We start from the raw sequence: 24,507 nt of genomic DNA, 5'->3' as shown, positions 1-24,507 counted from the left end.
CGGAGTGATCTGGATTTTATTTAAATCCGCATTTGCTCGGATTCGGAGTTTTAATATTGAAACGAAGGTAGTTCATTCGCGACCTACAGGGTAGAGGTACCGTTTTTGGCCACTTTAGGGCCAGTTGTGGACACTTGAGAAATTTATGTAAAATAATTTGTAAAACACATAATGACATAATTTATTTTTAAAAAACTCTGACGGAACCCAGTTTATTTATTTTTAGGCGAGAGTAGAGCATACCTACGCTCGCGCTTAATGCATGCAAAATGTGTTCAAAGATACTTTTATCCGACTATTAAAATGGAAATTTTATTTTATACTTATTAATTAATTAAAATAAAATATTAAATGTCCAAAAATGGAGCAGTGGCCACAAATGGTAGTTCTACCCTAGTGTGTGCTATTGCTTACTCTCACTCGCTATTGCTTCCTCTTTTACTTGATATCGCTTACTTACTTTTTCTCATTTGAAATTGTGAGACAGATTTCTTTGAATGTTTTTAACTTTTTTACTAATCGGTAGTATGATCATTTTTATATATTTTCAAATTGGAAATTTTTTTTTGCTATAATCTGTTAGTTTTTGGAAAGATTCTTAAGCAAAATAATTTGAAATATACGTGAAAATATGCCCTTTTTTTAGGTTAGTCCGATCTACTACATGTTAACAGTGTGCACATTAATTATCAATATCTGGCCTCAAAAACGCTCAAAAATTCTGATTTTTTTAAATTACACGGACATCTACCTTGATATCATATTTCAATTATATGAAATTCTTACGAAAAGTCGGTTTGCGAGTGAACTACTTTAAATGAATCAAAAATCATCGACTCCGCGATTTACTCCGCGTTCATTCGCTAATTTTTTACAGCGTATGCTATGAAGTAGAGCAAAGATAAATTTCTTTTGATATTTTAACTAGAACTTTTTTTTAGAGAAAAGAAAAATAATTGACGCTTATGCATAATTACCAATAAAAATAAAAAAGTATTTTTAGGCTAAACAAATATATGAATTAAAAAGTTTTAATGAAAAGTAAATAATACTTCATAAAACGATAAATATTAAAACATAAAAAATGTATGCATATATATAAGAAATATTTATCACTTGAGTATCGTATAAAAAAGCTCTCAGACCAACCTACGACGTGCGTTACTGCAAAGTTTGTAATCCTCTTGCAAACTATAAATATATAAAGTAAATTCAATCCCTTACTGTAAGAATTTTGAATTCCTCCAAGTTATTGCACAATGCAACTGCTGCGAGGCGTTATATACCTACGTGCATATATATTTATAAATTTATCTATTACATATATTTAGCATAAATTTTAAAATGTATGTAAAAGAGAGTCAAGTGAAAATGAATTTTAATTAACACATAATTTAATAATTTTGTCAGAACTTAGACATCTTTTGAACTTTCTCGAGTCAAAGTAAATTGTAACAATACTGTGAGACCTGTAGAGAGTTAATCAAGTCAATTGGGGTGTGAAAATTGAATACTCTGTTACAGAGACTTTGAAGACAATCAAGACATTTCAATCAGCCAATTGTATCCTTGTTGTATTTAACAATTGTTAATTATGCTCTTTCATAATTGCTCAGCTCTTAACTCGGTTCATTAAATATTTTTTTTTTTTACTCTTTACTCAAATCAGGAACAGTAGCAAATAATATTCTACGGCCTGTTATTTATTTAAATTTAACAGAATCAGAAATGACATTGAATGAAAAAAATATTTAAATGAGTACAAACCAAGTATGCTTATATTTTTTAATTAAACGACAATTTAATTAAATACTTTAATTAAATCAGAGCTAAGCTTTAGTTGTTCTGAATTCCGGCAATATTCAGAAAGCGCACTTTTTCACCAGCACAAAGGTCATTAAGTGAGTTAGTAATTTTATTTTAATTTCAATTTACAATTTTTTTTTTTACAATAAAACAACGCATCAAAAAAAATTTTACTTTGTGTACACGGAGGATTAAAGCCGTTCTTTTTTTTGCTCAACACACTTGAGTTATTTAAAACAAAAATAAAATAATAACCTAGTAAATTGAATTAAATTTTTTGCAAGCGCTGTCATGCCGGAGGAAAAATAATCCGTTTCGTGGGTACTCGCGATGATAAACATTAAAAGCAAGGTGAAAATTTAGGTGGGATTCGCGGTTGCTGACCACTTTTGCTGACGCTTTACGAGAGAAAGATTAAAATACGATGATGATGATGATGATGATAATGAAAAATAAAAAGACGTGGGTCCACCATAGGGAGAAATAGCCAGCAGGTTGATCGGCGTTTTCCGCGTGACCACTACAGGCGTGGTCCGGACCACTATTACACCGTCCATGTACCACCCAAACCACCAAAAAAACCATCTAATTTCATTAAAAAGCTTTGATGCTGTTTTACCTCAAGCTTACTCGCGGTTACTTGTCCGCTTTGCCCTCCCTGCAAACTCCCAACAAACAAAATCCGCTTGTTTATTTTTTTCATCGAGTTCTTTTTTTAAAATCACTTCTATTCCCGCGGGAATGTCTTTTTTATGAAGGACTTAAACTTTCCTGTCTACTGGGATAAAAGACATTTAAAATTTTTTTTTAATGCCATTTTCTTAAGCAGTAGCTGTTATCGTGTCTTTAAAAATTTCAACTTTTTTACTTTCCGCGCAGCATGTAAACAAAGTTATTTATCTAGTAATTCAACTCCAGTTCTAGTGAAAAAATATAAATAATAAATAATGGAAAATATTTTTTTATCACTGATTACTAGGAATAAATAAATATGTAGACTAATATTGCGTGTAGGATTTGTCCGTATCCATACTCTACATATTTCATAGGTTATTATCCATAACACGAGTTGCAATTATCTGGTGGAAGTACGGGTACAAGATGTCCAGCAAGTAATGCTGCTCCGTAAGCTATCGTCTTAGGAATAATAATAATAAAAAACATAAAAAAATGATATATTCCAGCATTCGTGCGGGTAAACGGGGCACAAGCTTAAAAATAGCGTGCAGAAAAGCAGCACGCAAACGAGACACTTCCATGATGTAAATGGCTAGAGAAGTAGAGCCTTATATTTAATGAACAACAGACGTTAATTTTAGGGTTGTTGTAAGAAGAGTGTGTTGAGATTAAAACTAATTCATTCACCCAGGGTGTGGTCTTCATGTTTTTATGCACATCGTCACGCTATAAACTCCTAGCCGTGTTTTTACTATTTTAAATTCAGCTTATATCCATTTACACTCGCCGCGTTACCCACCGTCGTCGGCTCCAACTGCATTAATTCTCTGTATGGAAATAAACAAACGAGCGCTAAAAATTTAAACCAAAAAAGAACGAAAGAAAAAAAGCAAAAGCTAATAAATAACCGGGACAAATGACCCCAGAAAAATTTAATTTTAGCCAACTCGAGTCGGGTTATAAAATTCGACGGAAGTAACGAAAAGTCGCTCTCGCACCAACACGTAAACACCTTCTGGGTTTTCTAGGGTGCTCTAGCTTTCTATATGAGTCAACTAACTCAAAGAAACATCTATACAGCCATACAATCTATACCAAGCTGTGTACCGATATATGTACAAAAAAGTAATCAGCAATTGTTTTCAGCATCTTTATATAGGACACAATGTGCCAGAGCAAATAACTTTTTTCACTCGTAAAACCTCTATCCCGATGAGCAAGCCGTCGAGAGCCAGAGCCTGCCAGACGATTGGCTTCTTTCAAAATGAATGTCACTAAAACCTCTTAGGCTTCCAATTGCACTTTACCTTTCTTTACATTTAGTATTTCATTCTTACTCTCAATTTTAAATCCTCAATACTCAATACTCGATGCTCAATACTCAATACTCAACTCAATCCTCAAACTCGGTGGCTGTAACGCGATATTTTTTTTCAATCAGCTTCCCAGATGTAAGTGAGACCTGTGTCAAAATTCCTCGTGCTCAATGCATTGTAAATTAACTACAGCTACAGCTAAACAATGCGGAATAATAGGCCACCTGCCGAATATAATCTACGGTAATAATCTTCGGACATCTCGATTGCAACGAGCGAGAACGAATGCCAGATGGTCCACAGCATGGGAATAATTCGAAACGTAAATTGATTGCCAAAGCTGAATCCCTTGATACTATTTTTCATACCCGCATACACAGACATTAATATATAAATATATATGCATATGTATATATAATGTACGTTTTATTTCGGTTGTTTAATTTGCTCCTGAATCGAGTTCATTTAACGGCAAACAATGACTCGTGACTTGGCATTACTATAATAACAATAATAGGGCTCGAAGTTGTACGAGAGCTGAGAATAATACCCATTTTATAACCAACCACCCACGCACACATGGTTACTCTTATTAACAAGCTTATTGCTAAAACCACCCTACCTACCCCGGGTTTAGCTGTGCGTTCATGCTCATGGCACGCACCATATATTGTCTTGATCTCTTTGTGCAGCTTTTAATAGGATAATTTTTGTTTAATCTCGCTGCGGTTTAATTTGCTTTTCTTCTATTTATATTTTCATTTCCATTTTTTAAAAATTTATTTTCATTTAAAAGTTTATAATTGCTGTGTGAAAAAATACCGCACGTGAGTAAGTAACTGGTGTGAGTGTTTGTAAGTGAAATATATATGTTTTATATGGGAAAATATATTTTTTCAGTCACGTTTTGTCGCTTGAGTTAAAGCCTTTATAGCTGATGGACACTCTCATGATGAGCAACGTGTAGGTCGTTGTTGTTGCTGTTATACTTCTCTATACTGTATACAATATAGTACACCAGCAGTTCCAATAACATCCAACCAACGTGCAAAGAATAAACTCTACACAGCAGGTGACGATAGAATATTGTCCCACAACTCGTCTCTCGCTATTTCGCTGCACTACCGTGGCACCTCACGCCAGTCAAAACGGGTGGGTGCCCGTCAGACTTAAAATTTTTTCGTTATTTTAGATTTTTTATTTGTATCGAATAAAAGTAGCACACTGTGAAAAATCAGGAGTGAATAGGGATTTTATTTCAATTCGAATTTGTTCCGTCACTCGGAGTTTAGGAGTTCAAAAAAAATCCGCATGTGGAGTAAATAGGGATTTTTTTCTGGGTGGAGTAATTTCGGAGTGACGCGGATTTTATTTCAATCCACACTCACTACGATCCAGAGTTCTAATACTTAATTAAATTTATATTTAATAGAAACAGCTGTTAATTAGAAACATAATTATTTCAATAAATAATTGATTCAGATATTAATAATTAAACTCAAAATATTATGTTTTTAATTTATAAAAAGTTTTAGTAACTCACTAAATTATAATTTCATATATGAACAGTCGACCCGTTATAAGCCTGGTCTAGGGGATGTAGGGGAAATTTTTCTTGGAATTTCAGTCTTCCCACTACCGTGCGTTGAGTTTTGTTCTCGACTACCTGTTATAAGCCTGTTTTATTTTATATCATTTTAAACGTCATATTTACGTTTGGTTACATACGTCACTATCCCAATTTTTTTAGTGCTTATAGCGCTAATATAAATACTTATCTTTTTACACTAATAATAATTTGAATGCGAAAAATTATAATGACAACGGTATTAATTACAGTAATGATAATATTAATTTCATTGATGGACATAATGATCAATAAAACTTTTAAATTGTAACAGAAGCTTTAATTGTAATTAATGATTACAACTATGAACAATAAATAATATTTTCCTTGATAATGATTAAATTATTCTCCGCGAAACATCGATCGTAAATTTTAATCATTTCTTTTGATATTTTGTTCCTATTGTCAGTTTATAATTTAGACAATTTTAACGGAGGCTTATAACGGGATGTCTGGTACGAAACTCAAAAAAGTGGTTAAGTGGGGAAGCTGTTTGGACTCAGTAACTCCCGATTGAGGGGAAGAGGCTTATGAAGGGCAGGCTTATGAGGTAGTCGACTGTAATACATAGCTAAAATATTAAATTATTGAATAGCTATAGTGACATAGTTTTTATGGGAATATTTTATATTTCGGTACAATATAAAATTTTATCTCGTGGTATGGTTGATGTAATCATATGACAGTTTGTGACTCAGTGGAATTATATTTGTTCATCTTTTATTATCAGCTGCTTATAATTTTTAAAAATCATTTCGCGTGAATATTTGGAAAGGGAGCTCGTAATTATTTCCGTACTCAATATAAATCTCAAAATATCAAAGATCTAAGCTCACTATGTATTAGTAATTTTTTTCGAAATTCCCTTCGGAGTGAAATTCACTCCAAGGAAATTAAATAAATAAAAAGTCATCCACTCCGCGTTCACTCTACAAATTTTTTACAGTTTAATGATAAATTAACAGAACAAGAAGGTTTACAGAAAACTAATAACCCGTGCTAATAGAATGAAAAATTATAGTCTCAAGAGTTGTTGGGTATGAAAAAAGTATGTGTCCACCAGTTAACTACCACCCGACACAATTAATTTTCTCGAGATATTTAATCACGAGCTTTTAAATACAATCGAGTTTTCCCACTGCTTGCTTGCAAAAAATTATAAGTTGATTTTTTTCTCTCGTGACACTCATTGTATGACATCAAATCGCTTTAGTGTGAATGTGTACCAGTGTGTGGGAAAGAGTATTCATGAAACGTGTCACGTTTACTCTCGTACATATTTCATATGCAAATGTATATATATATATATATTATCTATTCCAGTTAACGTACATGTTATTTAATGAAAATACCTGACAGTATATCATTACTGTAATTATTTTATGTCTCTTAGCTCAACTTACTGATGCTCTGACAACATTTTATTCGCGATTTAATATTATGATAATTTTATTAAAATTATTGATTTTTGCTTTGATATTTTATTAAAATTTTTATTAATTTACAATGAAATGACGAAAGATTGTAAACTTTTCGGCAAAAAAGATCGTAAATTTCGTATCTCCATACTTTTATTTACGATCTCTAAACTGAATATGTCGTAAAATATTAAATGAAGAATAAAAAAAAATCAATAGATTAATAAGACAGAAAAAAAAAAAAAATCAATAACCAAACATCGAGCATAAAATTTTTCTTACTGAAACACCTATCGAGGATGTAGTGAGTTTTAAAAAATAAAAATTTTATCGGATCTCACGAGTAAAATAGTGATAGGATTTTGAGTATGGAGTAAGCAGAAAATAAATAATCAGTTTTGTTTTATTTTTAATACACGAAGGAGACAGTATCTTGGACATTTACCGTGAAAAGTATGAAAAAGAATAAGAAAAGTAAGAGAAGAAGTAAAACGAAAAGCGTAAGGTCTAACTGTTGGCTTTTCGCCCGAACATCCTCTACTTCGCTCCCTTGACTCTAAAGCCCGGAGGGGTTGCACGAAGCTCGGTAGTTAGGTACTAGTCAGGGGTGGAAATCTCGTCACAGACCGGATACGAAAGCAGAGACCGAGAAGACACGAGTACACGACCAAGGCGGATCCAAAAGACCCTTATAGCATTCCCATAACTTTAAAGCTTTCTCTATCATTCAGACTCTCAAACCCTCTCTATTATTCGTCTCTTTGTTCACTTGCGTCTCTCATGTCCTCTATAAATCTCACTTAATACTATTCCTTAATCATATCATACAGTAGTAACCATCCGCGCTCATCAATTTTATTTTAATTAAAATTAACCCACACGAAATTGTTATTTAATTATAGACAAATATTTGTTTTGAAAAAACATTACATTGTAAAAAAAAAATTGGATTATCTGACACGACATATCAGTTGTTATATATCGCGAAAGTATAATCAGGATTGCATGATGTACAAAAGTACTTAATGATTTGAATAATTTTAAAATCGTTTGTTCGAAACTTTTGTGGAAATCGGACTCTGCTATTATCTAATATATGCGTTGGTTTAAAGTTTTGTTGGATAAAGTAATGCGGTCAGAGGATAACGAACTAAACATTTAATGAATATGAACTGTAACAACGGGGTAACAACAACTACTTTAGTAATAGCTAGAGCTGTAGGTATGGTTAAATAGTTTCGTGAATAAATTGAAATGTAACTTAGTATTATACAAAATCAATAGAAAATAGAAAGGGCTATTAAATAGCTTTTGACCTACGCCTATTTATTGGGTAGTTCAATCCGCTGTGAAATTATTTATTGAATAGTGCATTTAAAGTGACTCATTACTAATCGACTGGTAGTGTATATGCACCGTTAGAAATTTTGAGTTAAATTCAACACATTGCGTTTGTGTTGACTTTGAACACAAGTTTTATTTTGAATAATTGAACACAAAATCTGTTATTTTGACAGAAAATTTGTGTTAATTTAACAGACTTTTCGTGTTCAAATTAACTAATTAAGATCCCTTATTAAAAGAAGCGATTTAAAACGATTTGCAATGTTAAATGCCCATAAAAAGGGTGATTCAAAAGTATTCAAAGTATTCAAAAGCATTAAAAAGTATTTTTTCCTAATCGTTTAAAATCACTTCTTTCAATAAGGGATAAGCACATAACATAACCAACTCGAGTATACTGATCTACCCTTAGTACAACTTTTTTCAATTTACACGGAGAGAAAAATACATTGATCTGAATAGTAACTAACACAGGTCTACAATGATTTTGGTGCTGCTAAAAGTAAAACTAATTTCAAGTACATTCGGTACCCTGATAAAAACGTGATACTTCTTTTTTTAATGCTACGTATAGTTTTCGAGATTTTCATTTATTAAAAAACAAAAGAACATTTAATTCAAAACAGTTGAATACATTTAATTACACATTTTATTTCACAGGTTAGAAGCTTCTCTTTTTAGATTTTCTCCGATGGATGTCTTCAGGACATTCCCGTGTAATACTCCAACAGTAATCTGCCATCATATGCTCATCCCAGCGACCTTGGTATATATCTTCCATCACCTTTAAATCTTAATGAAAACGTTCTCATTATTGTGCCGGATAGTTCAACTGGTAGAGCACTCGGCGCGATACCGAATTGGTCTGGGTTCGATTCCCAGTTCGGGCTATCTATATTTTTCTCAATTTATCTATAAATTGTCTTATTGAGAAGGTTTGCATGTTTAGGTTTCCACTATATGTAAATGGTGGCATATCGACGGCATATCAATATTATTAATTTGAAAAAAAAATTTATTGATTATAATTACATTAATTATGATAAAATACGTTTTTTAGGTTATTATATCGATCGATACAAACCTGAACGTAGCTTCATAATTTTGACAGCTTCGCACGACATCTTGTGGGCTAATTAACCAAAATATAACCGAGAATTAGCGGCACCAAACAAAAAATTTTTTTTGTAGACCTGTGTAACAGTAAGTTACTATTCAGATCAGTGGAAAAATATCGTCAGAGTGAATATACGTATCGCTATTCTGGCTATTCGCTGTATACTCAACTTACTTAACGATACGCCGTATAGCCAATTCAGCTATACAGAGTTTCCTCACAGTGGATCGTCAAAATGACGATCCGTATCCTTATTTGATGCATTTTATGAATCTCTGACATGACTTTTACGCAAATTCTGTATTTAGGAAACTGGCAACCGAGAACGATGCAACGTACAGCCAATTTAGCTGTACGGATCCTTACGCTGACAAAACAGCTACCTATATCAACGAAACTACATATGTTTACAAAGGCTATCTGTCGTATTTTTAAATTAAATAAATGAATTTAAATTAAATGAATGAACGATACTATAAACTGTTAAATTAACATGTGAATATTCTTAAACAGAGTATACAAATCGTTATTCTGATGATACGTCATTTGAAGATACATTGGACAGTCATTCTGACAATATTTTTCTCTCCGTGTAGCAAAAAATTAGTTCGATTTTCTGTGATTTTTCTAAAAAATGGAGCTATGAATTATCCTCCCGTAAAATGAGAATAAAAAATCATCGTATCTAATCATAAAAATATGAAAGTTATCTATGATTATATTTAATTGTAAATGAATTATAATCAAAGTTTCCTTGCAGACAATGCAGCTACAATGTTTTGCTTTGTTATATTAATGAAGAAACGCGCGGAAGTGTTTAACTAAACAACACAAATTTTGTGTTAATTTACGAATAACACAAGAAATGTCTTACATTACAGATTTTCTAATCATTTAACATAAAAAATAACACAAACGGTTTGTGTTGAATTAACAGATTTCTGTGTTGAAAATTAACACAAAAAATTTAACTGGATAATTTTTTGACACAAATAAACCAAAATTTTTAACTGTGTACCCGCAACATCCGAAAAATTATTTGTTACACATCTTTTTTATAGAAAATAATAAATAATTTATAGACTGAAGTACTCTAACGAATTATTAAACAGGTTGGGTATAATTATACAAAATCCAATTGAGGAATTATTTGCTAGTAAGGCTACGAGGAGTAGATGTAAGTGTGGGTGTAGGTGATGTGGTTGTTTTGTAGAAGGGAATTTGATAAAGTAAGATCGATCAAAGGTATTTACGATGGTCGCTTTTCTCGCCTTGTTAATTATTTCGAATTTGAAGCCGCAAATCAAAGCTTGAACAGCAGCACCCAATTAGCTAGTCACGATATTACGAAACTGTTGTTATTTTAGGTCTTGATTTTCTCGTTACATAATAAATCTAATTATTAGTTGATAATAAATGTGTCTATGTTACTATTACTGATTAACATTATGCAAAATGTTAATTAAAATTTTTTATCCTGCGGTTTCAATTTGAAATATTTTAATGGCGTCATACAATTTGAAAGTTAATAACGAAAATATTATATGATTTTAATATTATATAAATACTTAAACTAATTTACTGTAATTATATACAAGTTAATTATTTGTTTGATTGAGATGTGGAGCAAAGTGACCACATCGAGATTTTTATTAAAAACTAATACTGTTAAAAAATTTCTTATAAATCTTAGAGAATGTAGTGAATTTTTCATCAAAACCATATGCATTTTATAAGAATTTATGGAATTTACAATACAATACTTACTGAAATTTTTAATTTTTCTTGAAAATCATTTTTCTTTTTTTAATTAAATCGATTTATTCTCAAATAAAAATTAAATTTATGTATTGAAATTTAAAAAAAATTCACCGAACACTTAAAAAAAAGTCCTTTTTTATTTTGCCTCGCATACACTAAGCAAAAAAATTTCAAATTCAATTGAATACAGTCGACTACCCGTCATAAGCCTCTTCCCCTCAATCGGGAGTTACTGAGTCCAAACAGCTTCCCTACTTAACCACTTCTTTGAGTTTCGTACCAGACATCCCGTTATAAGCCTCCGTTAAAATTGTCTAAATTATAAACTGACAAAATATCAAAAGAAATGATGAAAATTTACTATCGAAGTTTCGCGGAGAATAATTTAATCATTATTAAGTAAAATATTATTTATTGTTCATAGTTGTAATTATTAATTACAATTAAAGCTTCCGTTACAATTTAAAAGTTTTATTGATCATTATGTTGATCAATAAAATGATTATTATCATTACTGTAATTAATACCGTTGTCATTATAATTTTTTGCATTCAAATTATTATTAGTGTAAAAAGATAAGTATTTATTTTAGCACTATGAGCACTAGATAAATTGGGATAGTGACTTATGTAACAAAACGTAAATATGACGTTTAAAATGATATAAAGTAAAACAGGCTTATAACGAGTAGTTGAGAACAAAACTAAACGCACGGTAGTGGGAAGACTGAAATTCCTAGAAAAATTTCCCCTCCATCCCCTAGACCTTGCTTATAACGGGTAGTCGACTGTAGTAAAAATTGTAGGACATCAATTTTGAAAATTTGAAAAAAAATTAACTTTTTTTATTAAATATAATAAATTCTAAAGTTTTGTTATGAAAATAAGGAATTAAAAATAAAAATCTTTAAAGCAATAAAAGGAAAACATTTTCATTGGTGACATAAATGAAATAAAGTCTAAAAGCATAAGACTCGAGCATAACCTTTCCTGTCTCGCCAGGAAATCGTATTCATTTTGTTGGAAATTGAGTTACCTACAATTTATTTTACTCAATCTCCTGCGTCTATCAACTATTTAAAACTTTTGTATACAATAATAACAAAACCATAAATCATTTATTACATTACTATAAATTATTTATAACGAAAATTGATGTTAAACAAAATTATTATTAATACACGATAGTGATGAAATTTAACGTTAAATATATTATCATAAAACTTTCACGAATAGTTAAATTCTCTCGATGAAAAGGTAAACTACTCAATGTCAAAGTCATGAATTATAATAAAACTTTTCCGACAACTTTTAAACTCATTTCATTCATCTTACACACCGCTCTATTCGCGTCAAACCAGGCTCACTCGATAACCGTTTGACACTATCAAAAACCATGAAATCCCCCTATCCTGAATTATTTATGATACCGCAATTGTGTTGAGCTTTTTTCCTCTTTTCCGGCCGCTGAAATCTTCATACATATTTTTTAACTTTTTTGCCTCTGGTATCTCATAAACACCTCGAAAATTTCATCTCGATATAAATTTAAATTAAAAAATAAGCAATCAACCGTCTCGATTCGTTCAAAATAAAAAAAAAAACTATAATTATGTCCGAAAAATTTTGTAACGCGAATTAACGAAGTCCTATAGTTACTGTGAGTTTTGGTAGACGTTTTTGAAGGGAACTAATGATAAGTGCGGGTCGAATCTCACGAAGAGCGACGATAAAATTAGTTGTATTTTGTGCAGACCCAATTTAGTTGTCCTCTATCATTATCCTAGTATAGTTTGCTTCTGATATTCCAACTAACAATAACAACTAAACATAGCCACAGGCAATCGTGCAGTTGCTCGCTATGTTCGCCTACAGGTTTTGAATTATCCAAAATTGCTCGCCCAGTGGTTAGAACTCTGGAAATTTAGTGTTTCCTGCCCGCACATTTGACAACCGAGTAGTCATTATTTGAATATTTATAATAAGTCTAACAATATTACTGGGAATTATAATTATTATGCGAACAAGAACAAGTTTCAGTTACTAATTGAATTAAAATTTTATTGTTTAGGAAATGTGAGAACCAAAGCTGTACTGGATGTGGAATCAAAAGAGGGATATTGGTTAACCGTGTATGCACAGGACCACGGTGTCGTCCCATTAAGCTCACAACTGCAGATGTACGTTCAAGTTCTGGACGAAAACGACAATACCCCGCTTACTCAACTGCCCGTTTATTATCCGTCCATTCCGGAAAATTCACCAGCTGGCGTCAGTGTAGTGCAAATAAAAGCATTCGATGGAGATATTTCACCTCAGGAATTCAGTTTTTCCATCACCAGTGGCAATCCTGAAGGATATTTTCTTATTAACTCTACCACGGGTAAGAATAAATATTTTTTCTATCGGATTTATTTAAGCAAACAATTTTGCATTTTTAAAACATCTTAAGACTTAATACTCTAATTAAGAAAATAATTACACGCAGACTTATTTAAATAAATAATTTCCAAAGGTTCTCGAGGATTTGAAGTCGATTAGTAAGAAATTACTTGAACTAGTTTGCAAAAAAAAAAATGATAACGAATTATTTTCAGACAGTTTTAAATATTTTCAGCACTTGGATCAATGGAAAAATAATTAACTCCACGAAAATTTATATAAGAATAAATTGTTTCCGAGTGCAACGTCATATTTAACGGGTCTTTGTAAAATTAATTATTTCCGAGGTAATTTAGCTAAAAATTATTGCCGGCTTAATTATTTTTCATCTCTAAAATTAAAAAGATATTATTTATTCGGGATTTATTAAAAAATTTTTAGCGGAATAGTTAATTTAGCTTAGGGACGGTATTAAAAAAAATTTAATCATCGCCATTAGCGAGCAGACGTGCATCTGCGACGGTATTTCAAACAATCCGTCGACGACAATGTCTCTCGGAAAAGCAGATACATTGCTCGGGGGTGCGTCAAATCATGGAGACCATCCAGGAGAAAATATGGCAGTTCCAGCTGCTGTAAAAACTAAAGCAATAAATTTACTATTGGCAAGCCGCGAGACACTATAATACCGTTATCTACAGCGTAATATCACGATTACTACAACTCTGAATCAATTTTCAATAAAGTCGAGTTTGCTATTTTTTATTTTAAACTATTTTTTAATCTCGCTAAAAAAATCCTAGCTCAGGTAATCGGTTAATGAAAATCTACTTGCAGTAAAAAAAAAAATCCATCCAGACGCTCGGCTTTATTTTAGTTTTTAAATTTTTATTACTATCGCTGTATTGTCATTTTCGACAATAAATTTTTTTGTTTTTTACCAATCACCGAGATGATGAAAATACCAGATAGCTTTTTTTATTTTTATGACAATAGTGTCATGGAAAACGATTTGCCACGTCGTTCATCCAAGAGAGAGTACAAACAGCTGTTACAAACACAACATCACGATCGACAACGCGAGAAAATCCGTTTTCTATAGATAAACTATTATATAAAACAAAATCCCGTCATTATGTCCAACATTGCCGAACAAATTTTATGTTAGAGTACTTTTATATAAAGCTCGTGTAACTGTTTATCGATTTATCTGTTTGTTGAAATCAATGTCTAGTCATACTGTTTTAAATTTTTATTACTTTTATAAGAGTTGGCAGTGTTGAAAAATAAATAGAAGAGGACTAGGCAAAAAGGACTACGAAAAAAAAAAAATTTTATTTTTAAATGTTTTTAAATTGAAATTTCTTTACATTTATTTTGCATTATACTGAAGTTAGCAGACAATTGAAAATTTTAGGATTTTATTTTGAACAATTAAATTTGAAGAAAAAAATAAACTGAAAAAATGCACATGTAGAATATTAAAACGATTATAAGTGCAATTTTTTCAAATATTTTTTTTTTATAATTTACCGTCTTTTAAAAAATCCAAAAATTTTTCGACGTCGGCTAACTTCAGTATCATAGTTAGCCGACATCTAATAATTTTTGGATTATTTTTCAAAACGTTAAATTGTAAAAAAAAAATATTTGGAAAAATTGCACCTACAGTTTTTCAGATTTTCTAAATGTGCATATTTTTAGTTTTTTTTGTTTTTTGTAATTAATTTCTTGAAAAAAAAATCAGAAAATTGTTGATTGTCTGTCAATATTAGGATCATTATTTTACAGAGGTTAAAAATTACCAGGACTTATTTCCACACTTTTTTTTTTCTTAAAAATTTTAGAATTTTGTTTTTTCACAATTAAATCTTGAATTTTATTATGTAAAATTTCTTTAAATTAAAACTTAAATCACTATCTTTCTAAAATTGTTTAAAGAGTTTAAAAAAAAAATTTTATCATGACAAAAAAATAATTTTCTATAAATATTTTAAATGAAAAACAGAAGACAAAAATATATTTTTCCCATTTTGCCGAGTACTTTTCTATCTTCTTTCCTCACAATCTTAAAAAGTATGATAGCTGTCTGAATCTCTGGTCTTACTTTTAACTCTTATAAATTTTTAAATTACAAAATATTGTACATGACATATTTGTTTTAAATTCCTGTTTGATATCGTATTAAAGAATGAAAATAAAATGAAAAAGAACAATAAGAAATAAAGATATGTGAATAAAGAGAGTAGAAAGGTAAATGTTCTCTTTGTATATATTGAATTTGTATATACAGATGTTGGATGCCACGTGCTGTTATTCATAAATGATACTTGCTGCACTGAATAAAATGACTTCCTGTTACATATTCTTTCTTTCTTATTATATTTTCATAAATAATTGTATTCATAGATTGTATTTTAATAATACCAAGCGATAAAAATTTAAGTACATAAATTGTAAGAGGAGGAAAAAAATTAAGAGCATTTAGAAATCCTTTTAATTAAATGCTTCGAAAAATTAGGGGAGGGAGGGGCAAGACGGGGTACTTAAAGAAATACCAAGTTTTCAAGGACTCGAATACGCAATTATTTTTTTTAATGATCCTCAAAGTAAATAAAAAAAAAATTTCATTTTTGCGGGAAAAATGGGATGCCCTCTAAAAAAGTTAAAAAAAAAATTTTCTGGATTTGAAATCAATTAGACTAAATTAAATTTTTTTGAAAGTAATTTACATAAAGAAAAATTAAATTTTACATGAATATTGGATACAAAGGAAAAAAAATAAATTTTTAATAGTTTTTATCATAAAATAAAAGTCATTAACATTTTTGGACTAACACTCTATTTTTGAATAAGTTTAACAAAAAATAAGTTGCAAATAATGCTCAATTTTATTACACTCAAAAAAATGAATTATAAAAATTAATAATTGATAACTAAAAATTTAGAATGTAGTCATAATTTAATATCATTTCAAGCAGTAATATTCCGTAGTTTTATAGAATAAATTATAATAAGCTTAATTTAAATATTGAAATTTAAAGTTTATATGTAAATAAATCATGTTACAAGTGATCGAAATTACTGTTTGGTAGATAACAAAATAAAATAATAATAATTTAACGTTTCAGCTTCAACATTCGCTGTTTGGAACATTAAAGTTTATAGTAAAAAAGTAAAAAGACGTTCAGTATGATAAAGAAAATTTTCAATGTCGAGCAATTGATTTTATATATAACTTTATGTAATTATTAATTTCTTAAAATGGTAGAAAGTATATCATAAGCGCATCAGTATTTATAGTTTGAAACAATAAAATTGTGCTTGTGTTTGTGGGCTTCCAATGTATGTGAAAGAATTAACCTAAAGTATTACTCATGCACCTATATCTACATGGCAAGATGACGTATTTTATCATTTCAAACAATTAAATTTAAAGACCAAGAGTGACTATTTTTTTTTTATATCAATATTCTTTAGAGAATCACTTTTATACTTTTTCGCTTTCAATATTATTTTCTTTATTAATTACCTTCTTTGATGCGGCTTTATTGTTAAAACAATAAAAATGAATGAAAATCCGAATAAAATTTATTATTTATTTTTTTGCTTGTAACAAAAGTGATTTTGAAATGTTTTAAAAATATTTAAAAAGTCAATTTTCTTGTTTATAAAATTTTGGGGGTACCCGGTTTTGCCCACCCTATCCTATTCCGCCCTTCCCCTATTTTAGCAAAAATTTTTAAGAAAAATTTCTAAAAATAAAATTTGAATATGCATTTATTTCTACAAGTCGATAATGTTAAATTGCAAAATGGCGTGTATATAATGTTTGTGTATATAAATTTAATATCAGTTTTAAAATATCTGAGACTTAAAAAAGTTGACAGAAAGTCCATTTATTAATTTGAATGTAACTTATGTTGGTGTAAATCGCGTGTTTCAGGTCTGATTACAACCAGCGGCAGAAAACTCGATCGTGAAAACCAAGTTGAACATATTCTCGAGGTAAGTGTATTGATGCTAGCATTGCATAATTTATATTTACATACATTACATATTATTGAATTTTTAAGTATTATTATTTATTATTTTAAATTATTATTGATATTATTTAGTGTTAAATAAGCCTTTGACTTTCTATTCTGTCGATAATTTATTTAAGAAATTCTAGATGGAGGTTATTATAGAACAGATAGGCTTTTTTAAAGAGGATAGACTTATCGATAGAATTAAATTTACCGTTCATAAGTTATCCAGCATAACATTAGTGATTTTGCTTTTTTTTTTTTAATATTACATTAAAAGTAATCTGTACTATACAGATATTTTTTTAAATTATTTATTTACCTGCATGAAAATACCATTTATAATAAATATATAATAAATATGAGACCATATAAGTGGCCAAAAACTATATATATTTTCATATATCTGTACCTATATGGAAACCGTAGACTACATATACAACTCATTATATATATAATATAGTAAGTTTTAATATAATTAATTATATATGTAAACTTATGAGGTAGCATATATATGTATTGCAGATAATGATAATTATATATGTTAATTTGTAAGCTAGCACACTGATATATATATTTTGAACAGAATGTTTGAATCTTATAACAGAGAGAAGGAGAGAGAAAAGGCTTTATTTATTCTTACATATATAGGAGACTTATATGGTTCTAAATATCAAAAAATATATATAGTTAAATACATGGTACATTTATCGTACCATATATTAATTAATTATACATGTATTCTTATTTGTTTCCACATATAAATAACATTTAATTTTTAATATATTAAAACTTTTAAGTTTTCATATATATACATAATACATTGAAGTTATACGAAATTATATGAAATCATATAAGAGAATACATATATAGAAATATAATGAAATCGGCCAAAATTTATGTATAGTTCTATATAAGATTTCATGTATTGTCATATGTATTTATATTTGTAACATGTATTTTTTAATATATGTTTACCATATATGATATTTTCATGCAGGTAATCCTGCATCGCCTTTAAAAACACGACGAAATTAAATAGCTGTCTTTTGATACCCGGGTCAAAAATAAGACTTGATTTAGACTTTGTTTATCAAGTCGAAATTTGGAGCCGTTTTTCATAAGACAAACTTGACTTTTTTTTACAGAGATATGAAATACATTGAGCTTTCGCCTTGGTTTAGACTTAACTGGCTCACTTAGTCACGATTTAAGACGAAAAAGTTGAAATCAAGTCGAAATTAACTCGGTTTAGACTTCTTCGACTTGAAACATAAGGCGAAAAATTCGAAATCAAGTCGAAATTGATTTGATTTCGACTTATTCGACTTAAATTATAAGGCAAAAAAGTCAAAACTAAGATGAAATAATTTTTATATATTAAGGCGAAAGTAAGGCGAATAAATAACTTTTTTTCGACTTGGTTCAGCAAGTCAAACGTAAGGTGAATGACTATCGTGCTCGAAGTAAAGACGAATAAGTTGAAATTAAGATGAAAAATGTTCAAAAAGTTGAAAAAAATTTAATTTGAGTCGAAAAAGTCGACATCTTATCGAAAAATCGTCGGCAAATCGATAACTTCAAAAGAAAATAAGGTGAAGCGAGCCTGAATCAAGTTTTATTTTTGACCCGGGTAATTTTTTTTTTATTTTACCTTTCAAATTTTCATTAATTTTTTGTTAATTAATTTTTTTTAATTCCATTAAAAATGAAATAAAAGTTATCATTTAGTTTAAATTTGTTACTTTATTTTCATTGTCCCGAATACTCGTGCATTATTATGATGACTAAATTTATGAATAAATAAAAAAAAAAATCCCGGAAACTATTTTACCTGGACTATATTTGTTCTACAACCGTCTACAGAGTGCTAAACTTGAAAATCATTTATTATTTACTACTGTACATTTTAATGATATACCGAGCGTTGGAACTTTTAAATATTTAAACTCAAACTAAAGTTATAATTACGCCACGTAAATTAAATAATTAAAATTTTGATATTTTTAACTAAAACTTAAATATAATTAAAACTTTGCTATTTCATTCTAACATTTACTTTACACTAAATTTTTTCCAATTCAATTGCTTAAAAAATTAACTCAACTACTAAAATATAATTTCGAAAAAAAAGTGAAAAAATATGAAAGAAAATTTTTTACAACAACGTTAGTTAATTTAAAGTTTCAAAAGTTTAATGCCTGAAAGTAAAAACATGAGACAAAATTTGAAGCTCAAGTTTCCTGCACTAGATATCGTTAACACTTTAGTTGCATAAAATATGCGCATAAAAAAAAAAAAATCATATTTATATGGATATTGCTGAGAAGCTTTAACAACATATTGTACAAAGGTGCAACTCGTAAAATGTTTTAAGTGCTGTGATGAGTGGCAACATCAAGCTAGTCGTGAGCTCAGAAAAGCGGAAGAAAATACGAGAGCGAAGAGCAGAAAAAAAGAAAATAATAATAATTTTCCACTTTCTAGTAATAATTGCATCAAGGAAACCTTCCGTAGCATACATTTAGATGGTGAATTAAATGTCAATGCCCGTATTACATCTATCATCACTAAGGCTTCGTTTTACCTAGATGTGCAGCAGTAATGTAGTGTCACAACTTAATACGTCGGTGACACAAACTATCTAACTATGTAATTGTGTGTATCTCATAATAGTATCGTCATAAAACGGAAATTCAATGGAAGGAGTTGATTATTCTCAAGATTAGGTCCCGAGGCATTTTGCGTGATAGTTTGTTAAGATAAATTGAATTTAACTCTACTCTCTACTCTCCTACAGTTTGCTGTGCTCTGCTCTTCTGTGTAAACTAACTGGTTCTTAACAGGTAGAGGTTACCCATTACTTTGAATTCGCGTACTCTTATACCGACTAGTGAGCTTTTAAGCTCCGATGCCAGGAGGCAGGAGCAACCAGGTTGATCTTGCCAATATTGTAAAACTGGAAATGAGAAAGAAAATGACATCGTCTAGGGCGTAGATTGAAAAGTAAAATGACGACGATGAAAAGAGGCAAAAAAAAACGTTCTTGGTTGATGCTCTGTCGGATAAAGGCCGAAGAGAAGCTCAGTAAATAAGGTGCTGAAGAAAGGGAGAGAAAGACAGAGAAGGAGAGACAGAGAGAGTAAGCTAAGTCTTTTGGATGGAAAAGTTAAAAAGAAAGGAAAAAAATTTAGAATCAAGATGGAATTCAACCAAGACTTAAAAGAATTCCCACAAGTCTCGTTTTATCCGAAATGCCGATTCAGCATTCAAAGACTCATGTTTGACGTTACGTTTAATTCACTTAGCAAATTAATTTGGTCACATTGTCAATTTTTCACTGACGAAAAGGAACGAAAATTTTAAATCAAGCTCTTATTTATTTAAGAATTTACTTGAGTGTTTTATTTTTTTTTTTTTTCACTTAAATGCTGAGAAGAGTTTACTTTGTGATTAACATTTTTGCATAATGAATTCATGGAATTTGCAATAGAATTTAAAATTATCAATTTTCAAGTGCAATTATTTAATGAATCGTTACTATGCTCTTGATAAGCGACAGTCTTCTTAAATATTTCATTAAGAATTTAAGATCTTAAATAATTATTCTGATAAATACTTGAATATTATAAACAGGCGAATGTAGTTTTAATGGCGTTAAATAATTAATCATAACAAAAGCATTCTTGAAACAAAATACATAAACACAAAAGTTGCCAAGTTTACAATCGCAGATTCGATCACAAAAGTTTAAACACGATAGCATTTCTTAGTTACTCGATACAAAACACGTCGACGAGAGATAGAGATAGAGAAAAGTATAGAATTGAGTAGAATAGAGTTTAGTTTCCAAGTGAATTTCCCAGCAACGATTCTTCTTTGGTTGAATGGATGCTCACTCCAGAGCAAAGGAGACACCTCGCCTTGTCTCTCTTCGGCCATAAACAGGAAACGGCGCGTCTCTATTACACGGTCGTTTCAGGAAAACGCCTCGAGCTTTTACTTCACTCTACTTTTCCGACTAGACTTTTCGTACTCGGTCATAGAAATTGGATTTACAAAACAGCCAAATACTTGACCCGCTCAAAATGAAATTCAATAAATTTTTAGTTACAGTCGACCACTCGTTATAAGTTGGTCTAGGGGATGTAGGGAAAATTTTTCTTGGAATTTCGGTCTTCTCACTACCGTGCGTTTAGTTTTGTTCTCAACTACCCGCTATAAGCCTGTTTTATTTTATATCATTTCAAACATCATATTTACGTTTTGTTACATACGTCACTATCCCAATTTTTCTAGTACTTATAGCGCTAAAATAAATACTTATCTTTTTACACTAATAATAATTTGAATGCAAAAAATTATAATAATAACGGTATGAATTACAGTAATGATAATATTAATTTCATTGATGGACATAATGATCAATAAAACTTTTAAATTGTAACAGAAGCTTTAATTGTAATTAATGATTACAACTATGAACAATAAATTATATTTTACTTAGTAATGATTAAACTATTCTCTGCGAAACATCGATACAGTCGACTACCCGTCATAAGCCTGCCTTCATAAGCCTCTTCCCCTCAACCGGGAGATACTGAGTCCAAACAGCTTCCCCCACTTAACCACTTTTTTGAGTTACGTACCAGAAATCCCGTTATAAGCCTCCGTTAAAATTGTCTAAATTATAAACTAACAATAGGAATAAAATATCTAAATAAATGATGAAAATTTACTATCGATGTTTCGCGGAGAATAATTTAATCAGTATTAAGTAAAATATTATTTATTGTTCATAGTTGTAATCATTAATTACAATTAAAGCTTCCGTTACAATTTAAAAGTTTTATTGATCATTATGTTGATCAATAAAATTATTATTATCATTACTGTAATTAATACCGTTGTCATTATAATTTTTTGCATTCAAATTATTATTAGTATAAAAAGATAAGTATTTATTTTAGCGCTATAAGCACTAGAAAAATTGGGATAGTGACGTATGTAATAAAACGTAAATATGACGTTTAAAATGATATAAAATAAAACAGGCTTATAACGAGTAGTCGAGAACAAAACTACGCACGGTAGTGTGAAGACTGAAATTTCAAGAAACATTTCCCCTACGTCCCCTAGACCAGACTTATAACGGGTAGTCGATTGTAGCAATTTTCATCATTTATTCTGATATTTGCTCCTAATGTTAGTTTATAATGTAGACAATTTTAACGGAGGCTTATGAAGGGATGTCTGGTACGAAACTCAAAAAAAGTGGTTAAGTAGGGGATGCTGTTTAGACTCAGAAACTCCCGATTGAGGGGAAGAGGCTTATGACGAGTAGTCGAATGTACTTTTGATGTTTTTAAATAATAATCACAACAATAAAATAAATATAAAATATTAAAATAACGATGGTAATGAAAATAACAATAATTATAATTATTATTATTATAATAATAATAATAATAACAGTAATAATAATAAGTATATCGTGCCGAAGAAAATGAGTAATTATGTTTCTTGTTCATGCATGAACATACTCCAGTAACGAGCATTAGATTCTTGTTCACAAGTACTACTTGTACAAACATACAAGCAGACCACACACCTTTAAAATAGAGTAATTGAGACTGTATGACAGTTATAAATGTAAGTTTAATACTTAGAAATTAATTAATATTTTTTAATTATTAAAATTGATAACGAATTTAATTAAATAAATTAAGTCAATAAATCTTATACTTTTTTCTTTTAATTAATTAAAATAAACAAATATTTCAACTACCATCAAAACAATTTTTTTTTTAATTTACGGTAAAAATGGGTTAGCCTGCAAAATTTCTTCTTAAACATTTTTAATAAAATTGGTGGTTTCAGGAGCGTGTTAAAATAAATTTTTTTCAAAAATAAATTCCGGACATCTGAAATTGCTTACAACAAATTTTAAAAGTAATTACTGATGATTAATGACCATTTTTGAAAAAATTTTTTGATGTGCCATTTTGCCCACTCTCTCTATAGGCAACGATTTAATTTTTTCCAACATAAATATCAAAGTTAATCAGCCTAAAAGTCAATGAATCTTATGGGTAGAAATTTCCTGCAGTAATACATCAAATTTTATAGACTATAAAAATATGTTAAATCCACGCCCAGCATCTAAGGCGTTAAAAAATATAAATTTTGATTAAAATTTAAGAATCTTAAGTCAGGCAAGTTTGTTAGATAATTAAAATATTTAGTTAATTCAATATTTAAATAATCTACTAAACATTAATTTTGTTTCTCGCACTTGATATTAAGTTAACTAAAGTAAATCCGTAAAACCGAGATAGCTTTATCCATAATCCGGGGTTTTAAATGAATGAGTATAACCGTGATGCAGGTTAACTATTTATCTTGTCTGGTGCCTATACTATCTCCCATTACCTTTGGGCTCGACTTATTATAAGACCAGCGCAGAAATATATCGACGCAAAACCTTATGCACCGTCTTCAGAACACCAGCATGACCGCACCACCCGTCTTATTAATCGGGGGCATTTTTCACATTATAAATGAAGGGGATTCTTCGGGCGTTTCTCTTTGCATATTAATACCACTCCTCTCTTTCTTTCTTTCTCTTTCTCTCACTTTTTCTTCCATATCCAGACCTTGCCATCATACCCGTATGTTTTAAAAAATTTTCTTTACAAGATTCAGAAACCAAACGAGACTTTTTCCTTTTTCTTACATTCTGCACCGCACTTATATACATTAGCCATCGCGTGTCGTTGAATAAAACGCGAGCTCTCGGTATCTTAGAGATCGCGATCGCGTTACGCCTCTAATTTACAACGTTCTTTTTTACGTTTTTCATTGCACAAAAAAGGGCCTCTATGTACACATACATACACATACAAAAGTGAACTGAAGGTTTGAGTAGTCGATCGAAGTAGCTACAATACGAAAGTAGTTCCTTCGTGCACGGATAACGTTTATCTGTAAGCTCTTAACTGGCGTGCTTACTTCTCGTAAGCGTTTTCCGA

At 30.0% G+C, this 24,507-nt stretch overlaps 1 protein-coding gene across 5 annotated transcripts in view; it reads left to right on the top strand.

Moving 5' to 3' along the window:
- LOC130677784 (fat-like cadherin-related tumor suppressor homolog) overlaps positions 1–24,507 on the top strand; it is a 220,038-nt gene that overhangs the window by 168,149 nt on the left and 27,382 nt on the right. For all 5 annotated transcript variants that reach the window (XM_057484646.1, XM_057484642.1, XM_057484641.1 and 2 more), the window contains exons 4-5: positions 13,138–13,449; positions 17,395–17,456. In XM_057484646.1, the coding sequence (XP_057340629.1) occupies positions 13,138–13,449; positions 17,395–17,456 (374 nt within the window). The remainder of the gene's footprint in view (positions 1–13,137; positions 13,450–17,394; positions 17,457–24,507) is intronic.

The sequence above is a fragment of the Microplitis mediator genome, chromosome 11 (assembly GCF_029852145.1).
Source record: "Microplitis mediator isolate UGA2020A chromosome 11, iyMicMedi2.1, whole genome shotgun sequence".
NCBI lineage: Eukaryota > Metazoa > Arthropoda > Insecta > Hymenoptera > Braconidae > Microplitis > Microplitis mediator.
The sequence above is the reverse complement of the archived record's forward strand: the minus strand, read 5'-3'. Positions and strand labels throughout refer to the sequence as shown.